The 25,761-nt window shown below is 34.6% G+C and overlaps 3 protein-coding genes across 3 annotated transcripts; 2 read left to right on the top strand and 1 right to left on the bottom strand.

Annotated features, from left to right (window-relative positions):
* The first annotated feature begins 4,607 nt into the window (after positions 1-4,607).
* Positions 4,608-6,459, top strand: LOC122610740 (F-box protein At1g49990-like). The gene is made up of 2 exons (XM_043783701.1): positions 4,608-6,041; positions 6,200-6,459. The coding sequence occupies exons 1-2, from the start codon at positions 4,608-4,610 to the stop codon at positions 6,374-6,376; spliced, it is 1,611 nt and encodes a 536-aa protein (XP_043639636.1). The 3' UTR covers positions 6,377-6,459.
* A 1,981-nt stretch (positions 6,460-8,440) lies between these two features.
* Positions 8,441-9,711, bottom strand: LOC122578408. The gene has a single exon (XM_043750362.1). The coding sequence runs from the start codon at positions 9,580-9,582 to the stop codon at positions 8,593-8,595; it is 990 nt and encodes a 329-aa protein (XP_043606297.1). The 5' UTR covers positions 9,583-9,711; the 3' UTR covers positions 8,441-8,592.
* A 1,605-nt stretch (positions 9,712-11,316) lies between these two features.
* On the top strand, positions 11,317-20,743 carry LOC122578565 (CRM-domain containing factor CFM2, chloroplastic). Its single transcript, XM_043750547.1, has 13 exons — positions 11,317-12,112; positions 12,971-13,490; positions 13,863-13,993; positions 15,031-15,336; positions 15,761-15,917; positions 16,350-16,642; positions 16,781-16,840; positions 16,925-16,978; positions 17,072-17,167; positions 18,685-18,972; positions 19,488-19,680; positions 20,101-20,231; positions 20,346-20,743. Exons 1-13 carry the CDS (start codon positions 11,396-11,398, stop codon positions 20,604-20,606), a joined length of 3,207 nt encoding a protein of 1,068 aa, XP_043606482.1. The 5' UTR covers positions 11,317-11,395; the 3' UTR covers positions 20,607-20,743.
* Positions 20,744-25,761: the final 5,018 nt, after the last annotated feature.

The raw sequence follows: 25,761 nt of genomic DNA on the forward strand, positions 1-25,761 counted from the left end.
AATTCTTAGTAAACTTTTTAACTTTTTTATTTTCACCACAATATCTTAATTTCTTACACTTTTAACACTAAATTTTTCTACTTTTTGATAATCTTTTATTTTAACTACAACATTTTAACCTCTTACACTTTAGCAACATTTTAACCCCTTATATTTTTAGCACTAAATTTTTATACTTTTTGATTTTCTTTTATTTTCACCACAACATTTAAGTCTTTTACACTTTTAGCACTGAACTTTTATGCGAACGACTTTCACTTTCACACAAAACTTTTACAGTTCATTTTTTAACTAACAAATGTCAATTTTTAATAATTTGAATAATACATGTATTCTTCAAAAAGTTTATGGCACATTATCTCTTGAATAATATTTTTTATTAAAAAATTAACAAAAGTAATGACTCCCGGGGCAACGCCCGGATGACATATCTCGTTCCTAACTAAATTAGGCCCTCAAACTGTTGACCTTTAGCACACCAAAGCGCATATGAAATTATGAGTGCCAAAACTATGTTCATTTTAAACATTACAATTAATCTGTTGTCGTGCCTACGTACGGGTGGGTTAAGTGGATTTTCCCATAACATGTAATTACTTAAGTGGGATAGAGGCTCTATCCGTCTAGGTTAGGTCAATTTGTGTGTACCTTCGACCATTAGGACGTCGCATGCGAAGTAACTGGCATCATTTTAATTGGTCATTAAAAAATAGTCTTTTGTAGGTACTAGAGCAACCTTTTGGGCGGCTTCAACATGTTGAAACTCGTGTGTTGGTAACAATGAAAATTAGTAAATGGGTCAAATTTGTTCCTTCTAATATTTAGAATTTTACTTTTAGACGAATTTATAAAAGAACTTGTGAAATCTTGAACATGTGACCCAGTAGAGTTATTTGCTAGGTTCAAGCTATATAAAAAGTTATTGGGTGGGAACCCTGGTCTCATGTACCATTTTGGTATACAAAACGTAAACTACATATAACTCATATTCAGTAAATCATCATCCTCACACATGGATCACACAATAAAGATTATTCATATGTCATTGGCAAATTTTGAACTTGTGACTTCTAATATTTATATGTGGAACCATGTAATCACATGATGACGGAGGATAAATAAAATGTTGGGGTTGGTTATTGTAAAACAAGTATTAAAATAAAAAAAATAAGACAAGATTTTGACTCTTAGATTATAATTAAATTAATGCATGAAGATTCACAAAGCAATTGATGCACGGTAATTTTCATGATGCACGGTAATTTTCAGTGAAGAAAAACATATTATTTTATTTGTTTTACTTTAATACTTGTTTTATTTTACTTAAAACAATAAAACGATATTTAACTCGAGATTACCAATATTTTCTTTGAAGTCAGATTCTCACACGTGTATTTACAGTTTTTCCATAATTTGACTGGGAGCCATACCTTCAAACATTACCAGGCCAAATGCCATTTATTAACTTGACTTCACTTAGTAAGAAATACACACATCTTGTGAACCAAACTCATATACTGAATAAGATTAGTGATGATAAAAAAAAAAAAATTTAAAAATGGATTGAGGCGTTAGCTGGAAAGGAAATGTTGCTTTTTATATTAGACATGTACTACGAGGCAATTAACCTTGACGGATCAATGCACAATTTTTAATCAAGTTTAAATAGAGCGATACCGTCTCATTCTGTGATATATCAAAATCTGACAAAGATTATAATTAGGGATCAAAAGCCATGAATAAAGATTTAAAGTTTATAGAAAGGTCTCAATAGTTACATTTTGTGCGTCACTAGTTTTGCCTTGTAAGATTTTTGGTAAGCAACTCACCACTCGTTCGTAGAGTGTCTCATTTACCTATGACTTACAGTCATATCAAATCTAATTTTTTTTTTTTCGAACATTCAGTCGGAACACGACATCGGGAAAACCTCACCGTATAATAGTGAAGCCTTGCACGTACCCTAGACAACGAGATGTTGACCATGAGCCGTTACAAGTATTCAGAGAGAAAAACCCCAAGTTTTGTCATCCCTAATTATCGAACTCAAAATCTTGGGTAAAACCGTAAGTGCCTCTGACCAGTTGGAGTGTTGGACTGATCTTCTAATTATCAATTCTAATATGATGTATTTTTTTCTCTAACAAATAATATAAGAGAAATAACTTAACAAAAAACGGGTTAAAATATACTCATATTGTGTTGTACTTTTGGTGAATAATGTATGCAAGGAAAACGGGGAGGGAATTCCCTAAAGTTATCCCTCTTGGATAGAAATCAATGGTCAAAATTTAAAACTTATATTCATTCAAGGGTTAAAATATATTCAACTTAAAAATCGTTTCCCAAAAAAATATTAATCATTTTAAACATTAGCTTAAAAATCTTACTAAAACCCTATGAATATGACATGTGGATTCTCATTAATTATTTTTTCTAATTATATACTTTAATTTTCTTAAATGCCATCATCTTATTATTAAAAAAAAAAAAATTTAAGCTAATGAATTAGGAAAATATATCATGTCCCATGAATTAGGAAAATACATATTGAGTGAAATCATATTTGAATTTGTTGATATAAGTTATTTACCTTATAAAATACATGGTAAATAATATCTAACATTAAGTTGAAAACTTCTCTATAATTAAAAGAGAAAAAAGATAGTTGTGTCTTGTGTGATTATGTAGCTATATATATTCTTCTTTTGCTAATTATAAATTTTTCTTAGGCATCAATATGTTGTTAACTTTTAACTTTTGTTCCCAAGTCATCGTTTTCATTTTTAAAATTTAAATGACTAGCTTGAAATTACGAGACTGTTACCTATTAATTTGCTAGATGTGTTTAAATTTAATTTTAAACATACGAGTCATATATTTGTGCAATGCGACGACAATGGTGATAATAACGAAATGTGGTGTTGATGATGACGGGGTGGTTAAAAACTTATAATAAAGGAAAACCATAAAGTATAGTTAAAAACTTGATTTCTTAATAATCAAAAATGATGTTGATTGTTGACACTTACTAATACAAATTATAACAATATTAACATATTTCGTGAGGTTTCCACAAGATACGTGAACCTGTAAACTTTATTATTATTATTTTTAATCGTTACTATTCCACAAAATTCCTGGTTCAAGAGGATCGAAACTTGCGAGTAATGTAAGTAGTTACACAAAATGATGAAAATCATTTGAATGATTGATTTTATTTCTTATTAAATGTATTAGGTGGTAAAAGTTCTATGATTATTTAAATATACTTTTTAATTGTGCAAGTTAACATACAAAGCATATAATTTGACTATTTATATAACGGAAAATGATAAATCCTAGGAATTGGAATTAAAATCTTCCTCTTTCCCATGGTTGGTTCAACAAAAGGATGGAATTGGAATTAAGAATTTTTCATCAAATTCTTTAAATCAATGAATCTATAATTCCTTCGATATATTGATGGAAAGTTTTTAATTCCTTTGTAATTGAAACATTTTGATCAAAAGACCCTTCGTATACAAAATTACATTTACAAACCTCTTGTTTCCACTTAAACACCGGATGTTGTTGTTGTGTTGCAGATTCAAAAATTTTGACAAAGGCATAATCTGATGTCGTGCCACCAGCCCGCCACCAACCACCATCGGCTGAACACCGCCGTTATTGTCACCGCCACTTAAGTGTTGCTGTTTTTCTTCCCTTTTTCGATCCACCTAACACCAAAACTCCCCCATTCACCACCCACCGCCATTGAACACCATCCACCACCACAACCACCACGATTGCTGATTATGGATTCCAGCTATAAACCACCGTTGCTGCTTAGGAAATGAAATTATGATTTTTGTTGTTTGTGTGAGAAATAAAACAATAACTTACTATGACTAAAATTGCTTATTATTGTTATCAATTTATCATCCTTTTTATTTGTTTTTTATTTTGGATTTATGGAGTATCTTGGAGTTGGGGATAACGATGGATTTGTTGGGCAAAAAATTGGGACCATGCGTGCCTGCATGGTGTACTGGTATAGTGGTGTATGTCATATTATTATTATATTTATTATTATAGTTACTTTATTCCGATAATTATTTGTATTTATATTTTATTAAGATATTATAAAAAATTTAATAATAAAGGGTAATTTTGTCATTTGTTATAATTACAATTCATATTTCTTATTTAAATTCCGTTAAATTCTGTCAACCAAACAAATAACAAGTTTTAAAACTTTTCAATTTCTTCAAATTCTAATTTCTTTGACAAATTTCAATTCCTTTAAAAACATTTTAATACATTAAAAAGGTAACTGTGATATATACTAATTATTTCTCTTAATTTTGTCATCTGATGTTTCCACGTATCTAGTCATTTTCCTCATATAATTATTCCATAAATAAACATAAAAATATGTCGATTGATATTTTCATTCAAGAATAAATATTCTATTCAAAAAGAAGTCTAATGATATTTATAGCAACCTAATCGACCAAGTACCAACACTAGTCTCTCTCTCTCGAAAACAATACTCGTACAAAACATAATCTTGCTTTTCAAACGCTTCTGTTGGCTGTCTGCAACAAAGTAACAAAACCCAAAAAATGGATAAGGAGAAAAATCCAAACAACAATCAGTCAGAAAGTAGTCAAACACATCATCTGTTCACATATTCAAGAAAGAAAAAACATTTTCAGGTATCAAACCCTAATTATAATAATAATAGTATAATTTCAGATTCATCACTTTTAGGGCTTGTTATATTAACTCAAACATTTTCTTATGATATTTCTATTTTACCTGATTCATTACTTGTTGAGATATTATCTAGATTGCCTTTAAAATCTATTTTTAGATTTAAATGTGTTTGCAAAAACTGGCTTGAGCTAATTTCGCAGCCTTCCTTTCATCGGTTTTATTCCGTGACACAAACTGCTGCCAATAAGTCTTTAAGTTGGAGGATTTTGTATAGGTATATTTATGTGTCTAAGTTTAAGGATGTTGTTGAGAGATTTCGGCCCGAAATTTATGATTGTAAGGATTTTTCGGTACTTTTTATGTCGAGTTTTGAGGAACAACAACAAGCTGACCAGTTTAAGGTTTTGGGTGTGAGTAATGGGTTGGTTTTGTGTTGTTTGTTGGGGCCGTTGGTTTATTATGTTTGTGATCCGGTTACGAGACAATGGGTTACGTTGCCTAGAGGAAATGATAGGATACCTAAAAGACATCCGACTTATTTTGGGGAAGGGATAGTTAGTAAGGTTAATGATAATGGTTTGCTTACGAGTTATACGGTTGTGAGAGTTGAAATGCCTAAGTTGGCTTCAAGGTTTTTGAATTTGGAGACGTTTTCGTCTGAGACTGGGAGATGGGTTGGTTATAAGTTGCCTTGTGAGAATCCGATTACGTTGCTGAGACGTGGTGGTGGGCCTATATATTATAATGGGAGTCTACATTGGTTTGTTATTGATCATGGTATGGTTGCTTTTGATCCGAATAAAGAACCCAAGTCTTGTAGGCTTATTCGGTTTCCTCAGGATAGGGATGTCGAGAGTGAGTATAAACATGAGGGGATTTATAGATTGTGTGATGAGTCTCAAGGAAGGCTGCGTTTTTTCGAGGTGGCGCCTGAGGCAGACTCGTTTTACTGTTTTAGTCTTTGGGATATGAAAGATTACGAGAAAGGAGAATGGTGTTCTGAGTCTAAGGTGACTCGTTGGGATCTTTCATCGACTGATCCTGAATTGAGCAGTTGGTTAATGAAGGCCACTTTTCTTCCATTGTCTTTTCATCCTTTTAATCTGGATATTGTTTATATGAGATGTGTAGAGCTTGCTTGTGTTGTATCATATAGTTTTCGGAATAAAATGCTGGATGTTGTGTGTAAACCTATCGGTGTTGTTGAAGACCTTTCTTGGCGTGTGTTGGTGCCATTTGTGATACCAAGGTGGCCAACGCCGGTTCCCATTCCGCCTGTTCCAGAGAGGGTTTTCAAGCCAAGAATTCCGCAACGCCGCGTGCAGGGCATTTTTCAGCAGGTTTAGATGATGGTTTTTCTCAATGGATGAGTTTATTTAGTTATTGTTGTTTCTTGGTGTTCAGAACCATCATAAAAGATGTCATGTTGAATTTTTACTATCAAATCTGTACATTTGTGACACCCTGTTTTCTGATATTATATCCCTTCTTATAGTAGGATCTATTGGGACTAAGCTTACTGTATTTCACGGGGATTCTTTTCACTGCGGCAGTGGATTCATTGGATGAAGAAATAATAGGTTCATTTGTGTTACATAATCATATAAGAATCGTTCTGTTGCCGTATCAGAGTCAAATAGTATGTAACTGTCCTTTATTTTATGTAGGAAACTAGCTTGTTGGTTACATATGTGCCTATATTTTTTGTTTTTCTTATCTCAGATCTTTTGTAGAAAGTTGTATTGATATGTTTTTCCAGATTTTATGTGTTAACCTACTTTGTGTGAGCACTGTAGAGTTAGGGGCCTGGTATTGTTCTGTTTAAAGACAGCCCTGTTGACATATCCCACTATGAAAAGAAAAACATTAAAATCTTCATTTGAAGCTAGTCGGAGTGGGGCTATTTTCTCCCTGTAAGTCAATCTTGATTGACTTCTACGGTTCTGCCTCTCCTATGTCCTAACCACATCCTTTTGGAATGTCAACTTGTTTTCCACAAAGCATTCAAAGTTCTAATGTAGGTGTCCACACCTCTAGTCATGTTGCCTTGGCTTACTCTCAAGTCTCAACCTGTGGAATCCCAACCAATGGTGTGTTATTATTTGCTATATTGTCCAGTTGTCCCTTGTTTTGCGCAGAACCATTCATTACAAGACCTATGTTATATTTACACAACTTACATTTTGTTGTGTTCAATGAAGCGCACTTTGTTTCATTCCTTCCGTTTATAGTTTTGCGATAAACTTCCCTGACCGCTTAAAGAGAGAGCGTTATTGAGAAGATCATTGCTTACTCCTCATTAGCCTCATAAATATGGTGACTAATGGTATGTTTAGTCCGAACATACAGCAAAATTGAAGGATGATCAAAGGGCCAAGAGACAGGGTCACTTTACATGGTTTACTATTAATAGAACCCGACTTTCAGCTCCGGCAACATCTTTTGTAAATGCATAGCTTGTAAAGGTTGTGGTTTCAACATGCCTTCATCTCATAACTAACGTCTTGTTTAGCAATGCCCTATAGTTTTTCTACCATTGATCGGAACTTGTTGGCAAAGCTATTATTTCATGTCTGCTGATTTTTATTCTTTACCTTTTCTACCATTGATCGGAACATACAGCAATGCCCTATACTGCATTCGTTTTAGTTTCTGATCTAAAGCATCTAGATTTGTATAGGCATGTCTCTGTCAGTCCAGCTTTCATTTTGATATGTTGCATATTTACATGCCCATCTTTGATTGAAGTGAAAATTTCTGACTTATCTTTGAGTCTGAATACTTCGTATCATGTTTACTAGTACAAAATTGTGGCTTTCATCACATTTAAAACATTATGGTACTCTCATTTCCTTGGCAACTTACACCGTTTTCCAGCTCAATGTAATAGACTGGAAATCTGATCAATACTATTCTTTAATCTTTATGATGTATGGGTTCTTGCTCTACCATTGCTGAACGGAAATTGTGATCTTTATACCTGAACGGAAATTGTGATCTTTATACCTGCACAATTTGGAAGGAGGGTAATTCTTTATGATGTATAAGTTGCATCTTAAAGCACATTGTAATCTGATATTTCGATATATCCTATTAAAAAGAGATGAAGCAAAAAAAAACTCTAGCTTTTGAACCAAGATAATCACCAAACTCAATCTACAAACAAGATTACAAGCTGCAAATCAAAGTATAGCTTAGATGTGACAATGTTGGATACAAATAAACCAATAAGCCAAACTGCTGGCTTTTGACCACATGACCAAGATACAACACAATCAAACACGAAAATGCAAGTAGAATTCAACATAATGTAACGAACCGATTGATCAAAGTAAAGATGGATTAACCAAAATGTGCCTTTTGAACCATCGTCAACATCAAAAACCATAACCAAATCCCATATTTTAGAAGGTTCAAGATGAAATCAGGTCTAGATGAGTCAATATCAGATTCAAACATATGAATAGACCTGAATATTTCCCTTTTGAACCACCATCACCAAGATTCAATATAGACACTACACTGCAATTAGAATTCAAGATGGCGTTTACAAGGTGCAAATGGAATGGGGCTTAAGTGAAACAAAATTAGATCAAACACATACATGAATCACAAAACCAAAAATTATATCTTTTTAACTCGTCACATCCATCAACAAAATGACAATATCCAGAGTCTAAACACAAATACACAACCAAATTGATACAATAAGGAGCATATGACCTGAGACACAGATATATATCAACTAAAACAAAAAATACAATCTTTATTGAACAAAAGTTTATCAAAAACATTACATCTCTACAATCTTACCAAACCAAGAAACAAAAAAACACCAAAACCAAACCATCTGATCGAACTACCTATATAACGAGCATTTACTATATCACGTCAATGATGAGATCCATAACCATTAACTGTCGTCTCAACAGCTACATTCCCTTCATTCTTAACACCACCATTACGATCACCAACTTCATCTTCGTCTTCATCACTATCCAAAGTAAACCGACCCTGATCCAAATGCTGCATTTCCGCACCAAGTGGCTTATACTGCAACGACTCACTACTCACGCCATACTTTTTACTAACCAACCCATACATACCAACAACAAAACACACTAGCAAAGCAAGATGACAATTAAACTGCAACGTAGCAATGGCTCTAGCTCTATGAAACTCGGGATGCCCTTTACACCTAATCGTAAAATTCCCTCTACTTTTTTCTTTAATAAAACACCCATCCGTTATCAAATTCGAATAAAACGAAAAACCCATTTGCACAATCCACATTCCTTGCAATACCAACCCAACCCCTCTTCCTAATCTCGAATAACCCGGTTTAAAGCTCGAACCTTTAAGTTCAAGTAATGTACAAACTATACATACAGTTATAGGCACAAGAAGTAAATCATAATACCGGTTTTCGATCCCATCGAGGTCCTTTTTTCGCAAGTAAAACATTATAAATTCTTCAATAAAAGCAAACAAACAAAGGGTGTTTAATAACTGTGATGGGATTTTAATAGAATTTGAAAGATTTGTAAAAAGGCCTAAAATTGAAAAAAGGAAAAATAAAATTGAGATTGAGATTACTTGGAGCTGCAAAACGACGCCGGTTTGATCATTGGATTTGAGTGCCGAGATAATTGAGATTAGGGAATTTAAGATGAATAAAAAAGAGATTAGGGAGATTGAAAAGAAGATTAAGGAAGTGATTGATTTTGATTTGGATTTTGATTTTGAATTGGGTGTTGGAGGTTGGAGTGAATTAAGAGATGAAATGTCTTTAAGGGTTTCGGAAGATGAAAAAATGGATTCAGATGCGCCGATCAGGAATATTCCGGCGCCGCCGAGGAGGTATGTAAATAGTCCGGCCATTTGTGTACGTGTAAATGGGGAAGGAAATGATGATGAAGATTTAAATGTGATTTGAGATTTTCGGGGGTGTTTTTTGGTTTTGTGTGTGTGTGTGTGTGTGTTTGTGTGTGGAGTTTTCAAAGTCAAATAAGGAGGAAGAGAGACTGCCACCGGACCAGCGGAGGTGAAAGTTGAAAGGTGATAATACGTACTCTTGTTTACAGCCTAATCCAACCAAATTATTTGATTAAAATTTAACTTTTTTTTTCTATTTACTAATCCAATTAAAATTTAAAAGTATTAAACCTAATCTTTTCTTACTGTCAAACCAAGTTTTCTATTAATAAATAATATTAATATAATTTTTTTTTTCCAAATATTGTAAGACATCGAGAAAAGCTCATCATATAATGATGAAACTTTATACATATCCTAAAGAACGAGATGTTGACCAAGTATTCAGAGAAAAAATCACAAGACTCGTTATATATACACAAATGAATCATTAATCTTAACTTGTGGCATATATGTTCAATCAAATCTTTTTTAAACCGTTAGAGTTGTTGGTCGTATAACTACATAGATTTACAATTTGTTGCATAAAGTAGTGAAAAGTAGTTCATCGTCTTTCAAAAGAGCTTCTTTGTTATCAATTTGTAAGGGATGGTGTAGCTTGTGGTACCACCACTTTCCCATCTCTCCCCACTCTTTCTACTCTAATACGATCTCGTAATATCTTTATTATTACTATCTATTTAAATTTCTAAATGACATGCCTACAAAAATTCTAGTAGTTAGTCGTAGCATTCAAAACACCACAGTGACATCCAATTGGGCAGTATGCGGTGCTCGAACCACGCATGCTTGGGATGAAACCCAGGACTCTCGAAAACCCCCATAATAATCCACTTCTACAAATATAGGAAGTGAGATTCGATCCCTGATGAATTTCCCTAAGGTCAAAGACCTTACCAATAGACCACTATCCCATTTTCTTTGCAAGACGTTTCAAGATTTGTGTGCAAAATAAAAGTTGGGATGATTTTTAATAATTAATCTCACACACTTTCTCTAATTTTCTTTGTCTTTTTGTGACAACGAGTATTGTCTATTTATGAAACTTGTGCGTGAATATGAAAATAATACAAAAAGAGTAAAAAAATAAAGAGATTAGACCGTTCATTTTAAATTGATAAGGGTAAGGATGAATGATGTGAAAAATGTATAATAAAAGTAAAAGCTTATTCCTTTCACTTTTTAAATGTTTATAAATGCAATTATAATTATACCCCCGTCATATAAACAATAGTCCAAGACATGAGTGTTAAAGAGAAATGCAAAATGAGTTGTACAATAGTTTTGATGCACGTTAATATGTATTTAGTAAAATGTGATCACGTGTGACATATAACATGATATTATTAGTTAGTTTCATTTCTTATCGAAAAATATAAATAATAAGAAATGCTTGACTAAATTGGTAAATAGAATTACCAGAAGTTTAAATTTAAATATATACTTTAATTTTTGACTATTAAGGTAATTATTATTATTATTATTATTTTTAAAATGTATCATTAAAATTTATTAATTTTTTTTTTTTTTTTGAAGGGCGAGTTACCAAATCTCTATTTATTCGGTGTTTCCTTTCTTCGCAGCAGAGATAAAGTTTAGCAAATGTTTCTGGTTTCTATTCTGCTACAGTACTACACTACTAGTCTACTGCTACTATATCAATATCAATATCAATATCAATATCAATATCGCAATTCTCACAAACTGATTTGGAGGCAAAGTTCAACAAACTAACTAACAAAATAACTAACCAACTGAAATGTTGCTTCAACATCCTTCACCTTCACCTTCCCCTAAAACCCTCACAAACCCCTTCATTTCACCTTCCATTTTCCCCAATAACAACCTCTTCACCCCCCACTTCCGCCGGACCTCCTTCCTCCTCCGTGCCTCCTCCGCTTCCGACCCCAAAACCTTAACTAAATCCGCAATTCAACGAATTGCCGATAAACTCCGGGCCCTAGGTTACGTTTCAGAAGAAGAAAAACAAGGTAATATCAGTAACCAAACCACAGTTAATAAAACCCTAACCCTAACCAACTCCCCTGGTGAAATATTCGTTCCGTTGCCTGATCGGATACCTAAGCACCGGGTCGGGCACACGCTTGACCCTAGCTGGAGCACTCCGGATAATCCGGTACCTGAGCCTGGGTCGGGTACGGCTATACGAAGGTATAATCAGATTAGGAAAGAGGTTTTGAAAGAGAAGGTTAAGCGGAGAGATGAGGAGAGTAATGTGGATAAGGAGAAGGAGAGGGTGCCGACGATGGCGGAATTGAAAGTGTCGAGTGACGAATTGAGACGGTTGAGAGGTGTTGGGATTGGGATTAAAAAGGTTTTGAAAATTGGGAAGGCTGGGATTACTGAAGGGATTGTGAATGGGATTCATGAAAGATGGAGGAATACCGAGCTTGTTAAGATTGTTTGCGAGGATATGTGTAGGTTGAATATGAAAAGAAGTCATGATTTATTAGAGGTTAGTTAGATTTTAATGAACTTTAACCATTGTTATTATATGATTATGTATATGATTTTGTGCTTTGTTAGAACTAGAACCAGTTTATTATGTGGTTTTGGATAGGAGATAGCGAGTTCATGCAAGAAAATGATTGTTGATGAGATGAATGCGGAATTAGTTGCCATATGTAAATGTTAGTTGAACTGATCATGAGAGGTACCCGGTGTGGTCAGATGGGCTATATGCTGAAAAAAGTTGTCACATCAGCACCATATTGTTAAAATCACAAATATCACATATAATCCTTCTATTTGCAGTTTGTTTTTGAAATTTTATGCCCTAATGGATTCACACTATTGCTGTTTAGTGTTCTTTTATTAGATATCAAATGATATTGTAAATTTAGTGAGCTGTGTGTGAATATTGATTTTTTGGTTCTTTAACATGTGCACTTATGGTTCTTTGAAAATTCATGTCCAATCAACTTCATAAATCCAGATTTGGACTAGTGTTTTAGGATGGATGTGATATAATATGAGTAATTACAGTACGAACAAAGTCTTTTGGGTAACATGACTATTTCACTTTTGAATCATAATCTTTTGACATACCTATCTCCTTGGAACATTTTTTCTTAGAGAAAAAGCGAGGGCTTGGTCGTCTGGAGGTCCAGAAGTATTATTTTGTGCACTTATGGTTCTTTGAAATTTCACGCCCAATCAACTTCTGAAAGCCAAATTTGGACTAGTGATTAGCATGGTTGTAATATAATATGAGTAATTACAGTAGGAACAAAGACTTTTGCGTAATATGACTGTTTCACTTTTGAAATATAATTTTTTGACATATGTATCTGCTTGGAACATTTTTTCTCAGAGAAAAACTGGGGGTTTGGTTGTCTGGAGGTCCGGAAGTATTATAATATTGTACAGAGGTGCTGACTATAAGTACCCTTACTTCTTTGCTAACAATGTAAAACCAAATGATGCATCTGTTGGTGAATCAATGAGTTTATCAATGGATTCTGAAGGAGGTGCTGCTCAAGAAAGCTACATAGCTAGTACAGATGATATTGCATCCAGTGAACATATGAAAACGATCCAGCCACCTTTGATTCAAGGTGTGGGATCTCGAACCAGGGTGCGATTTCAGTTACCTGGAGAGGCACAGCTAGCAGAAGAAGCTGACCAGCTTTTGCATGGTCTGGGACCAAGGTTCATTGACTGGTATGGATATGATCCTCTACCGGTTGATGCCGACCTTTTACCGGCAATCGTCCCTGGATACAGGAAACCATTCCGGCTTCTTCCGTTTGGTGTTCAACCAAAATTAACAAACGATGAGATGACAACCCTAAGAAGACTTGGAAGGCCTTTACCTTGTCATTTTGCTTTAGGTCAGTGGCACTCAAGCTATATGAAATGGGCTTAGCAAATTGGGGGACTCGGGCGGGTTTTGGGTACTGCGTTAAAACAGGTAATCTTGTTTGGGTAATATTCCATTGATAGCTCGGTCATTTGGGTAAACCTTAAAATTTTGCTAAAAAGGAAAGTTAATCATAATTCAGTGTTTTCTCTTAATTTGTTTTATTTGGAATTTTTGTTTTCAAAGAAGACATAAAATTGTTGGTGGGCCAACCTGACTTGGTTGATCTACCATAAATCTAGCTGTTGTGACCTGTAATCCTTCCCTGATATTCCCATTTTGTCACCTATACTATTTGTCATAGTCAATTCTCATTTATTTTGTCCTTTTCTTCTCGAATCAGGTAGAAATAGGAAACATCAAGGCTTAGCTGCAGCCATATTAAAGCTCTGGGAGAAATGTGAGATTGCAAAGATTGCTGTTAAAAGAGGGGTACAAAATACCAATAGTGAACTAATGGCTGAAGAACTAAAGGTCAGTTCAGTTTAGTAGTCTTGTCTGTTAAATCTGATACCCATTTAAACTGTTGCCAAGTTTATTGGACCCAAGTTGAACATACTTATATCATACTGGCATTTATACAGCTTCGAAAATCATGTGAAATTCTGTGTATATACTGCATGTCTTTGAGATCTACTTAGATTTGGTCTCTATTGCCTTGTTTGTTACTGAGGGGTGGGTTAGATTAGGGACTCCTTAAATTAGGGACCATTAGGGACATGTAACTTACACATGTGTAAGTCGTGGTGGCGGTGGTCGCCGTCCCGGGAGGATCATGGTGGTGGTAGGAGATGATGGTGGTTGTATAACTTACACATGTGTAAGTCGTGGTGACGGTGGTCGCCGTCGCCGGAGGATCATGGTGGTGGTGGTGGTTGGAGATGGTGAAAAATGAATGATTGAGAAGTGTCCCTAATGGTCCCTAAACTAAGGAGTCCCTAATTTAACTTTTCCCTTGTTACTGATGCGGTCAAGGGGAATTTAATGGGATTTATGTAATCATACAATACAATCATAAAGTCCAGGGACTAATGTGTGAATTCAGTGAAAGTCCATAGCATTAATAATAGTATCTGTAACCATTATTGGTAGTAATTGCTCATGGTAAAAGTGTTGCAGGTCAACATGATTCGTTTTCCACGTAGCTTAATTATATACAAGCACCAGTTTTGACCTGTTACCCAACCTGCCGACCCACCAACTTTTGCTACCTATGATTACAGCTCTGACTCATAAGATCTTTGATATAGGTCAGAGTCAAATGGTTTAGTTAGTTGGTTAGTTTTATGCTTTCTTTTGTTCAGAAATGCTTAGGTTGTTTTTTTATTTGAAAAGTCCTTTATTTTTTTGAATAGCCAAGAAAATAGTGTAGTACTGAATTTGGTGTCCATATCAGCTTCATCATATTTTACCACATGTTTTAGCTTTTAGTTCTAGCTTTGAAGCTGAGTATTTGGTTTTGATTCTTTTCAACACTAATTCCATGTCTTACAAAAAGTGAAACATTCCAGTGGTTAACGGGAGGAACACTTCTTACACGGGATAAGGAGTATATTGTTCTGTATAGAGGTAAAGATTTCTTGCCCGCTACGGTTTCTTCTGCAATAGAACAAAGAAGGAACCGTGGAGTTGATGGACTTGAAAGAAAGAAGATTACAAGCTCATCAGACGTGCAAGAAAATAAAGTCAAGGAAATGAGATCTCCTGTTACTGAACTTGGTGGGATAAGAGACCAGAAACTAGAAATTGCCATTGAGCAAAGGAAACAAAGGTCCCGTGAAGCAGCTATAAAAAAAACTAGTTCGAAACTGTCTCAGGTAAGCATTTACATTGGTCAAATCGTTCATTTACATTTTTTGTAAAGTTTTATCTGGGCTTCATCATTTAAGCCAGATTTAGTATAGGAAGCCATTTTGAGATGGTATGATTATCTGGCCACTGTTACTCTGCCATAAGTGTTATGCTAATTCTTAGAGGTGGCAATATTGACCTGTTTATCTAGAGATGGGCTCAGTGGGTTGAATGTCTTTGGGAATTCATTCAAGTGCTCACAAGCTACATTGCTTTACTTATAAAAAAGAATAAGAGAAGTTTGACACTATAGATTTTGTAATCATCTTAAGACATTAGTTACAAATAAAAGATGACGAAAGAGTGTTGGTAGATTCGTAAAAACCTGTTTTGACCTGTGATTGAACCAGCCATTCTGCACCATATGACATTTCATGCTGACAATGATAGGCATTGGAGAGCAAAGAGAAGGCAGAGAAGCTTTTGGAAGAGTTGGAGAAAGGAAAGATCAAACAACCCCTGGAAGTAGACAAGGAGGGCATCACTGAAGAGGAACGCTACATGCTGAGGAAGGTTGGCATGAAAATGAAACCTTTTCTGCTGTTGGGTGAGTCTCAATTTCTTTGCATAAATCATAGAGGTGGTCATTTAACCTGATTTGCTTATGAATGGGTCGATTTGGGTTATGTTCTCCGTAACTTCTCAAATTGGCAAATCATAAAAGGGAACTGGTCAAATGGGTTCACTGCTCACATCTTTAAACGCTCAATCCTTTAAATTGCTGTATTGAAAAATTAGCTTTTCATTGTACTCGTATAGTTCTGCAACCATATTTTTCCGTCCTAATTATTTATATAAATGTTGGACAAAGAAGCCAACCCGTCATGACCTGTATGAAAGTTACTTATTTGGCCATTACCCAATCCACCCATCTTGTCACCTCAAATATCATGGCACTTCAAAGCCAAATATCTGTTGAATCACAAATTTCCATATCTCACTTGCATCTGTTAATGAGCATCCATCTTCTCATTTTCAGGAAGACGTGGCGTATTTGATGGAACTGTTGAAAATATGCATCTTCACTGGAAATATAGGGAACTTGTGAAGATATTATGTGGCGAGACGAGCATTGATGAAATTCATGCAGTTGCAAGGACATTAGAAGCAGAAAGTGGTGGAATATTGGTTGCAGTTGAACGTGTGCGTAAAGGTCATGCAATCATTGTCTATCGTGGCAAAAACTATAAAAGACCACCTACCTTGAGGCCACAAACACTCCTGAATAAAAGAGAAGCATTAACACGCTATGTAGAAACCCAACGACGAGAGGCAAGTGCATTTTATATTATTCAAACTTGGTTTTCTGAACACTTTTTTGTTTTTGAAAGTAACGAAGATGATTCATGATGCCATAAAGATGACACTTTTGGTCACCGATTAATATTCTCAGTTACTTCTGTGATGCAGTCCTTAAAACTTCATGTATTGAAGCTTGGCAAAGATGTTGAAGATTTAAAGTTCAAGTTGGTGAGTGCTCTGATGTGCTTATCAATCAATTGTGTAGTTCACATATATTTTCCAATGACAGTCACTTAATTCGTCTTGAACCAGGCCAAAAGTGAGGAAGCTCATATACAGGGTGACAAAGATCAAAACATTCAGTTGGTGGGTGTCTCGTTTTGCATATTACTTCATGTTTTGTTTGTTTAAGCATGGCATTAGATCGGAGTTGTTTGGTAATGATATTGCTGTGTACAGGAGCAGGAGAAGACAAATCCAGCATCTGAAAATATGGAACCTGATTCTGATTTTGAAGTTCATAAATCAAATTCTAGTCATGTGGACTATGGGCAGGTCAGGGTTATTCCTCTTGTTGGGAGTTCATTAGAAGTAATAATACGGGTAGGTTGGGTAATTTGGTCAAAACAAGTTGGGTCAAATCAGTTTGGGTTGATCTACACACTTTTTTTTGTTAATATGTTGAATACGAATTTATCAAAATATGTTTTTATCATAATAAATTAAAATAAAACATTTTAAGAGTCTGTAAGCATTAAAATAAACTTATGAGTTTATGACCTTTTTCAACCCGCTTTTGGCTTCTTTTTTTTTTCCCGTTTGACCCGCTAGCTAAAACAGAAACCGTCTAAACAATTAAAAGGTGACCCAAATTAGTGTTTACAAGCTCCCGAATCACTTTATAAAGAACATGTCACTGTATTGATAATAGCTCTACCAATCTTGTTTAATCTGTCACTTTTTCATTGTAGACATATGGAGAAAAAAAGAACTTTTTTTAGAAAAAAAAAAAGAAAGAAAAGAAATGGACAAAGAAGTGTGTGTTTAACCTGAACCTGTATTTGTCAGACTAGTTGTTCATCCAACCCATTATCTTACCAACCTATACCAAATGCATATAATTGCACAAAATTTTAATAGTAGCTCATATGCCATTTGTAGTCTTTGGTGAGAATATAAGTTTTCCTCCAGAAGCTACACTCATAACAAGTTCAAGATATAATATACTCTAAAGGCAGCAATTCTGACCCATTTACGTATAAAGTTATAAATGCGTTGATTTTGGTTGTCTTACCTCAAACAGGTCAATAATTTTTTTCAGCAAAAGTGAGAGTGGTTTGTAGGTAGCCCAAGGTCGAGTTGTAGTGCTTACAACCTCCTAGTTGGCTAGTTTGTTGTATCCAAAGATATAATTAATTTAGTAATATTGCTTATGTAATAATAGCAAACACCCTGTGCTTCAGCAAGTATAACATAATAATTTGTGGGTCAACCCAAACTGACCCAGCTTGTTTGATCAGTCACCCAACTCACAATCTCACATAACTTTCTATACTATATTATAAAGCAAATAATCTCTGTCTAAATTTTAAGTTTCAACATTTACTTTCCCAAGATGTCCCTCCTATCTATTCTGTATTTACCTAAATTAACTATGATACCCTTTCTCTCTTCTCAAATCTCAACCACTCATTTTTCTCTCTCTCTCCTCCATAAATTATTTTATCCCTCTAATTCATTCAAAATCTTTTATCTCAAAAACCGTACATCGATAAATTATAAAAATTATATGGGTGTTCTTAAAATTTCAAGCCCGCCAGGTAGATCACCCCATTACCGCCACCGCCGCAACCGCCATTACATCACCACCCCGCCATCACCTCCATGACCGCGCAACGCACGGGTACCTTTTTCTCGTGTTGCCTAAAGTATAATTTTCAAAACTCACTTCTTAGTTATTAGTATAAATGAATTTTATATCTATACGTGTGGGTTCTATCTGCTATTCATAAAATCTACGCATGACATTATTATTTTTGTTGTGAAACTTTAATTTATATGCAACATTGAAGGAAAGAGAGGTTCCCGGAGAAGCTTTATTTTTCTCAAGTGAAATTGATCCCTTGCAAGATCCAGTAACTAGATGTGAAGATCGATTAAGAGACTCTTCCATGGAGTTCAAGAAGAAGGATTGTGTTGACTTTAGTGACGCTAAAGTAGACATGAACCCCCAAAGAGACAGAGATGAATGTGAGTTCACAGAAACTAATTCAAAAGCTTCGATCATGTCTATGAAAGAAACCTGTGAAAGTGAATCAGCTAAGACGCATAAGGCTTCAACTTCTCCCGTTGAATTCAAGGTTAATATTTTTTATTGTTGATCTCAATTAAGGGGGTATTTGGATGTGCATTTGAAAGAAATTATCTAATATTTTGATTTCAAGTAGTAATCAGCTTTTAGCGTTGGGGTATCTATTTTTGCTTATGATTATATGATTGTTTCGCTGTGAATTATATAATTATGGTACTATCTAAAACAAAAAACTGATTATTAGGCGGTGCAAAGTTACTTGTTAAACATAAATTTGTCTATGATGTGCTTAAGTAAGCCAAACACTAACGCTAACATAGCTGATCCTATTGTATTCAAGCAGCCTAAACACGGCCAAGCATATATCTTGCATTACATTTTGTTATACCCAAGTGTTATTTGGTTTTGGATTATTTTGTATCCCATATTTTTACGATGCTCACAAATAACCCCTAAAGCCTTTTTATTTTTATTTTGTTTTAGTCATTTGTTGGTGATGAATTGATATTTTGGGCTTCTGGCTTTTATCTTGATCTTAACTTGGCATATGTTTGTCTATTATAGCCAGAAGGACTAGCAAGCGATGAGCCTTCTGTCTCTCTCACAAGGAGCGAGGTCCCATTTTCAACAGTACCTGAACCTGGAGTCAACAAATCGAATGAGAAAGCACGCAGATCATCCCTTCTATCTAATAGAGAAAGGCTGCTTTTGAGGCAACAAGCCCTTAAGATGAAGAAACGTCCCGTTCTTGCTGTAGGTAAGCTACCAGTGCTAATGTGAGAGTTGGAAAATTGGCTGGTCAGGCAGGTTGGGTAATGGGTCAACGAGTTTTCTTTTTTTCTTTTTTGGCTAAAAAAGAAGCTGGCTCAGGTTTGGCTGATATGCCAACATTTTCAATTGAAATTATCTAAATAATCAATATAAGATGGAGTAACATGATAACAAAAACTGTAGTATTACAATATCAGTCTAGCAATTTTGAATATATCAGTATAAACACATGAAAACGCTTTGGGAGACTTTTGATCATTTTAGCCCCTTCAACCCATTCCATCTTTTGCTAGGTTGTTAATTCTGCTCTTTAGTGTACAATAGCTACCTACACAAAATGAAGAAAAATGTATTATTTGGTGTAAAACCATCAATTGCTGTTATTGATACCATTTTTATATTTCAGGAAGAAGCAATATTGTCACAGGAGTGGCTAAAACAATTAAAACTCACTTCCAAAAACACCCACTTGCTATTGTGAACATCAAAGGCCGGGCCAGAGGGACTTCGGTACAAGAAGTGGTTTCGAAACTAGAGGTTTGCAACTTCACACCAACTCTACCACTGTATCAGTGTATCATATAAACCAGTAGGCAGTAGCAGGTCCTCTGATAAGTGATAACCAACTTGTCCTTTTGACAATATTTGCAGGAAGCCACCGGTGCAATCATGGTATCCCAAGAACCAAATAAAGTCATACTTTACCGGGGTTGGGGGGCTACTACTACACGTGATTCTAACCAGACCAATGGGAAATACAAACCAAGTGACAACGAGGGTACACTAAAGCCTATTATATCTCCAGAACTCATATCAGCAATAAGGTTTGAATGCGGATTGCAAAATAACAGAGTCGAACAGAGTGAAGTGGTCACTGAAAATCAATCCCCCTTTAGATATAGAACTAATTGAGCTACGATTTTTCCCTTTATATGATGCCATGGCCAATTAGCCATGATGTAAAGCTAATCCTTCTAAATTTTATAGCAGTTCATTTGTTTGTGTGAAAGAACGGGCTGGTGGGGGTAATTTTATTTTATTTTTATTTATATGTTGATTGTATAGTATTTGATTTTGCACACTGTAGAATGCGAGGGGAAATCAAGGTACTAAATGGTGCGTCAAGACCTTAACGGTTGAATAGGTATCGAAGTTGTAGTAAAGAAACAAAACATAAAATGAATCTGAATAAATTCTTGTAAATAAGCCAAAGTCACTGGCAAATGAAAAGGGCACAGGTAAATTCATAAGGAATAGTAATGGGGAACCAATGATTATGGGTATGCTAAATTTAGGGAACTGATATTCGTACCAATATTTTTGATTGATGTATCATAACGTATAAGTTTTATAGCAGACTGTACAAATCAGTAATGCATGATTTTGGTAAATGTATTGAAATAAGTGGTACTAATATCACTCCCATAAATTTATGGAGACCATGGCTGTTTTTCTTTATAAAAAAAGGTAACACTTAGTCGTACGAACCCCGCAAATGGCAGGCCAACAAGGGATAAATATCCTGAAATGTAACAAACTTTGGACGAATGTCTATAGTTGGAAATAACTAAAGTTGTGTGTATTGTATGTAAACAATTTTAAAAAATGTTTATTGTATGTAAGAAAACATACGTGGCAACCATATAGAGGTGCCACTTGTCTGATTTTAATTGGTTGAATACATTTTCTTACATACAATAAACATTATTTTCAAGTTGTTTACATATAGTACACACAACGTTAGTTATTTCCTACTATAAACATTCGTTCAAAGTTCGTTACATTCCAAGATACTTATCCTGGCCAACAATAAATATCAAAACGGGTTTAGTATTTAGAAGTGTAACAAACTTTTATACTTTTACTATTGTATGAATGTAACTTACATTTGATGCATTGTAGGAAAAAACTTTGTAAAATGTTCAAATAATGTGACATTTTGACATGCACTAATCGAAAAATTACACTAGCTCATATAATTTGACTCGTATACACTTTTTACATATTTGAATATCTTTATAAAGTTTCTTCCTATAATGCACCAAATCTAAGTTATATTCATACAATAGGAAAAATGTAAAAGTTTCTTACACTTCCGTAAACTAAACTCATATCAAAACTATACAATATTGAATTTACGGCTATCCTCCATTTAAGCTTATTATGCTTGAAGCGGCTTTTATATCCTATGTAGCACCGAAACGGATACGGCTAGGGGCACGCGAACGAAACGGGAATGGAGAACAGCAAAACTAAAAAGTTTAGGATCGTGTACGACAAAGATACATAAATAAAAATATAAAAAATATATAAATATATTCATTTTATATAGAGAAATACTTGAAACTTGAGAGATTTTGTATAATCATATATGTATAATTTTATAATATATGCTTGATGGTGACCGGTGATCACAGATTAAATTTAGACTAATCAATTTTTGAATATAAAAAGCTCGATGGTGATCTCAAATGTATAATGTAGTTGGTTTTTGTTTGGGGGTATGCATTTGGAATGAAAAAAGCTCATTGAAACCCTAATATTAATTAGACACGGTATGAAAGCTTCACAAAAACATTTCGGTATATATGAAAACTTCAAGGAAACGTTTCGTACGAGTTTCCATTCTCATGGAGTTTCCGAAACGAGTACGCCTACCTGTTTGGAGTTTCGGTGCATCATAGTTTATATCACTAAGAAACCGAGAGATTTTATGCTTTGAAGAATCCCTATAGGGTGCGCATCCAACTTGTTAAAACATTCTCGCTTTCCAAATACACCAATATGTACCAAATGATACTTTTCTTATCTGCTTCTCAAGTCACACGTGTTTATGTAGATATCTAAATGAGAAAAGAATAAGCAATCCATCAATGATATTTACACCATTTAGTTATCAATGACACACCACCAAAGCAACCTGACACAAACACAATATGTGACAACCGTCAAATTTCAGGTCGACTATAACTAGAAATTAAATTAATATATGCATTTATTTAGATAAATGTACCATTATATGCCCATCCATTTTAATATGAACATATTTAGTCTATGTACTATTTGAACACATTATATGTCAATAAGTCACAAACAATTGAAACATACACATAAGCTAGACATGTTAATCCATTTGCATGAGAAATATTAGTAGATATTAACAACATACATAATTTTTTATTTTTTATTTTTTAAAAAGTGACTTAATTACATACTTATACAAATGTAACAATATTATTATAAATGTACAAAATGAATAAACGGTGGATGCAAATATATAATAATACTATGGATAAAAATGACAACTTAATCTACTAAGCTAGTCTACAAACCTATAGACCTTTGAGCCCATCCCCCTACCATATCTAAAGTTACATAAGGAATTAAAACCAAATATTTTGTACTGATAGTTGTAAGTGTAAGTATATATATATATAGAAACAAATGGTCCCCTCCCATTTTAACCCCACATCCTTCCACATTAAGTAAAAACCAAATACCCTTTCACCTTATCCTCTCCCTCCCTCTGTCCGTTCAAAATTCAGGCCACCACCCCAGTCAAGCCGTCGCTGTCCGCCTCTCACGTCACCATCAACAAGTCATCACCGAACCACTACAGTCCCCAAACACCACCACTTATTGGTTATATTTTGGTTACTTCCAAACCCATCAAAATTCCTATCCTCTTTTGATCAGTACACTTGGAATCCTTGAGTGTTTAACCTTTGGTTTTAAACACCTAACACTTGGTAAGGATAGAACACTTTATGTTCACAGATTATGCTTTCAAGTATTTTTTTTCTACGTTAGTATCTGGTTTCATCACCCAAAAGTGATTTCAAAAAAAAGTCTTTGTTAATATTTTTTTTGTGGTTAGAGTTAAAAGGGATAAAAAAAAAATTTATGCTTAAAGAATTATTATGGATGCTTTTCTTTTGTCCATGCCATGGTCTTTTAGAAAGGGATGTGTAAGTTGTCAGATATCCATATGATGCTATTCACATATTATTTTAATGGGGTAGGGTAACTAATCATAAGATAGAGATAAAAGTTTTTAACAAGATGATGGTAAGGTTGGTCATTGAAAAGAACGGGACTAATTAAAAAAGGGAAGGGTGATACTGAAAAGGTTACGAACATTCTCGGAATGAAAAGTTTTGACGATAAAGAATTAAGTTATTTTAGAAAGATTGACGTACAAATTAGTTTTGGAAAAATATAAATGTTGACGGGTTGGGATTGTATATACAAAAAGCAACTCAGTGTACATAAGGATAATCCAACACCTGCTATCAAAAATCCCTAACTAATAGGGGTCGAAATGCAACCGTCAGGGTCCGAACACGAGTGTATTTTATACATGACATAACTAATAGGGGTCGATATGCAACCGTCAGGGTCCGAGTTCACTTAAGGCCTCACCATCATGAAACAATTAATTATGGACTTAAACGTAGATATATTGAATAGTACTATTTGGGATTGACACTCCCCATCTGGGTTGGTAGCTCCAACTTGACCTGCAGGGTCGAACGGATGTTATATATTTGGAAAAATTGAGTACTCTGAACAAGTACTTACTTGAGGCACACCACTGTCGAGTTTCGTTTCGTGAGCTTAGTTTAATGTATACGTACTTTTCTTTAGCATTGTAATTAGACAATGGCTACTTAAATTCTTGTGGTTCATAATACTTACTTTTATATAAAAATCTATGGAACTCACCAACTTTATGTTGACAATCTTTAGCATGTATTTCAGGTAATTAGACGATTTGCTATGACTTGGAAAGTTTTCTATTCCCATGCATTATGGGAAGCTGCCTCATATCTCAAACCTTAGGAATTGACTTATCAATTTGCTAAAATCTCTATCTTTAATATATTGTTTAATAATAATATGATGTTTTCAAATAATGAATTTCGTTTCAAGTATTGTATTATCAACTTTGTCAAACAATGTTATTTCTAAATGTATTTCAAAAACGACGCGTTTTGTGGTCGTTCGTTATATCTTGTGTTGTGATCTCATGAACGTCACGCCCCCGGATTTAGGGGTCTGACACAATATGTGTTTGATATAGCTAAGAGTACAAAAAATATTAATGCGAAACCAATGATTATGATATAAACTAATCGTGTCGTTACACACATTAGTTTCTTAATAATTTGCATTTTTAAAAAGCGATGACAAACGATAAAAGGTTAATGATACATCGATTACTAGTTTTATAGATTTGTCAATGGTCAATGGTGATGGTACATGCAATAATAAACTAAAAAAATTGAAGGATGCAGATCCTCTAAAATTGTTTTCTAACTTTATAGGTACCATTGAATAAAATCAAAAGTCAATATTCAAATTGACCATTTATTTTATTCCAATGATCAAAATACTAAACTTAGTAATTGTTGGAAAAAAGTGCATTTTTCCACCACTTTGGACATCAATAAATATATAGTTGTGTGACATATATCGCGAATTGTTTAGTGGGTTTTGTAGTCTCTGACCAAGGCTACGTAACAAACTAAGATGCGTCCAAATTGGGTTAAAGGTGAATGAGATATTGAGTCTCAAAGTTGTGTGTTTGGTGCATAAGTTGGAGTTGGAAAAGCTTTGTCCCATATTGGTGTGGGATATAAACTTTTACTAGTTTATAAGTGGAGGTTTCTAAGCTATGTCAAGATCTTGTGTTGTGTTTTACTCTGGCTCCTACCCGCGCGCAGGGGGGGTGCAGAAAACGGGTTTCTGGGTCAAAATTCTCTGAACCAATGCGTGTACGCTAGGGCCCGTGCGGGGCTCCTTTTTGCTGCGACCCGACCCGGTTTTTGACCCGTTCAAGAAGCTTGAAAGATATAATGTCCTATCAGGGACTTGAAAGATACAACAACAACACATACATTTCGTTCATACCACACACACATTCTCTGCAATTTCGGTCACGAAACAGCAACCATCCCTGTGCTCCGTTCGTCTTTCAGGCAAGTGTTCAACGTCCGGCAGTACGCTGCTTTTAACCGGTGTACCCTGGGAACAGACGGCGAATCTGTTTAAGGGAATTGTGTCA

The sequence above is a fragment of the Erigeron canadensis genome, chromosome 8, assembly GCF_010389155.1.
Source record: "Erigeron canadensis isolate Cc75 chromosome 8, C_canadensis_v1, whole genome shotgun sequence".
In the NCBI taxonomy this organism is placed as follows: Eukaryota; Viridiplantae; Streptophyta; class Magnoliopsida; order Asterales; family Asteraceae; genus Erigeron; species Erigeron canadensis.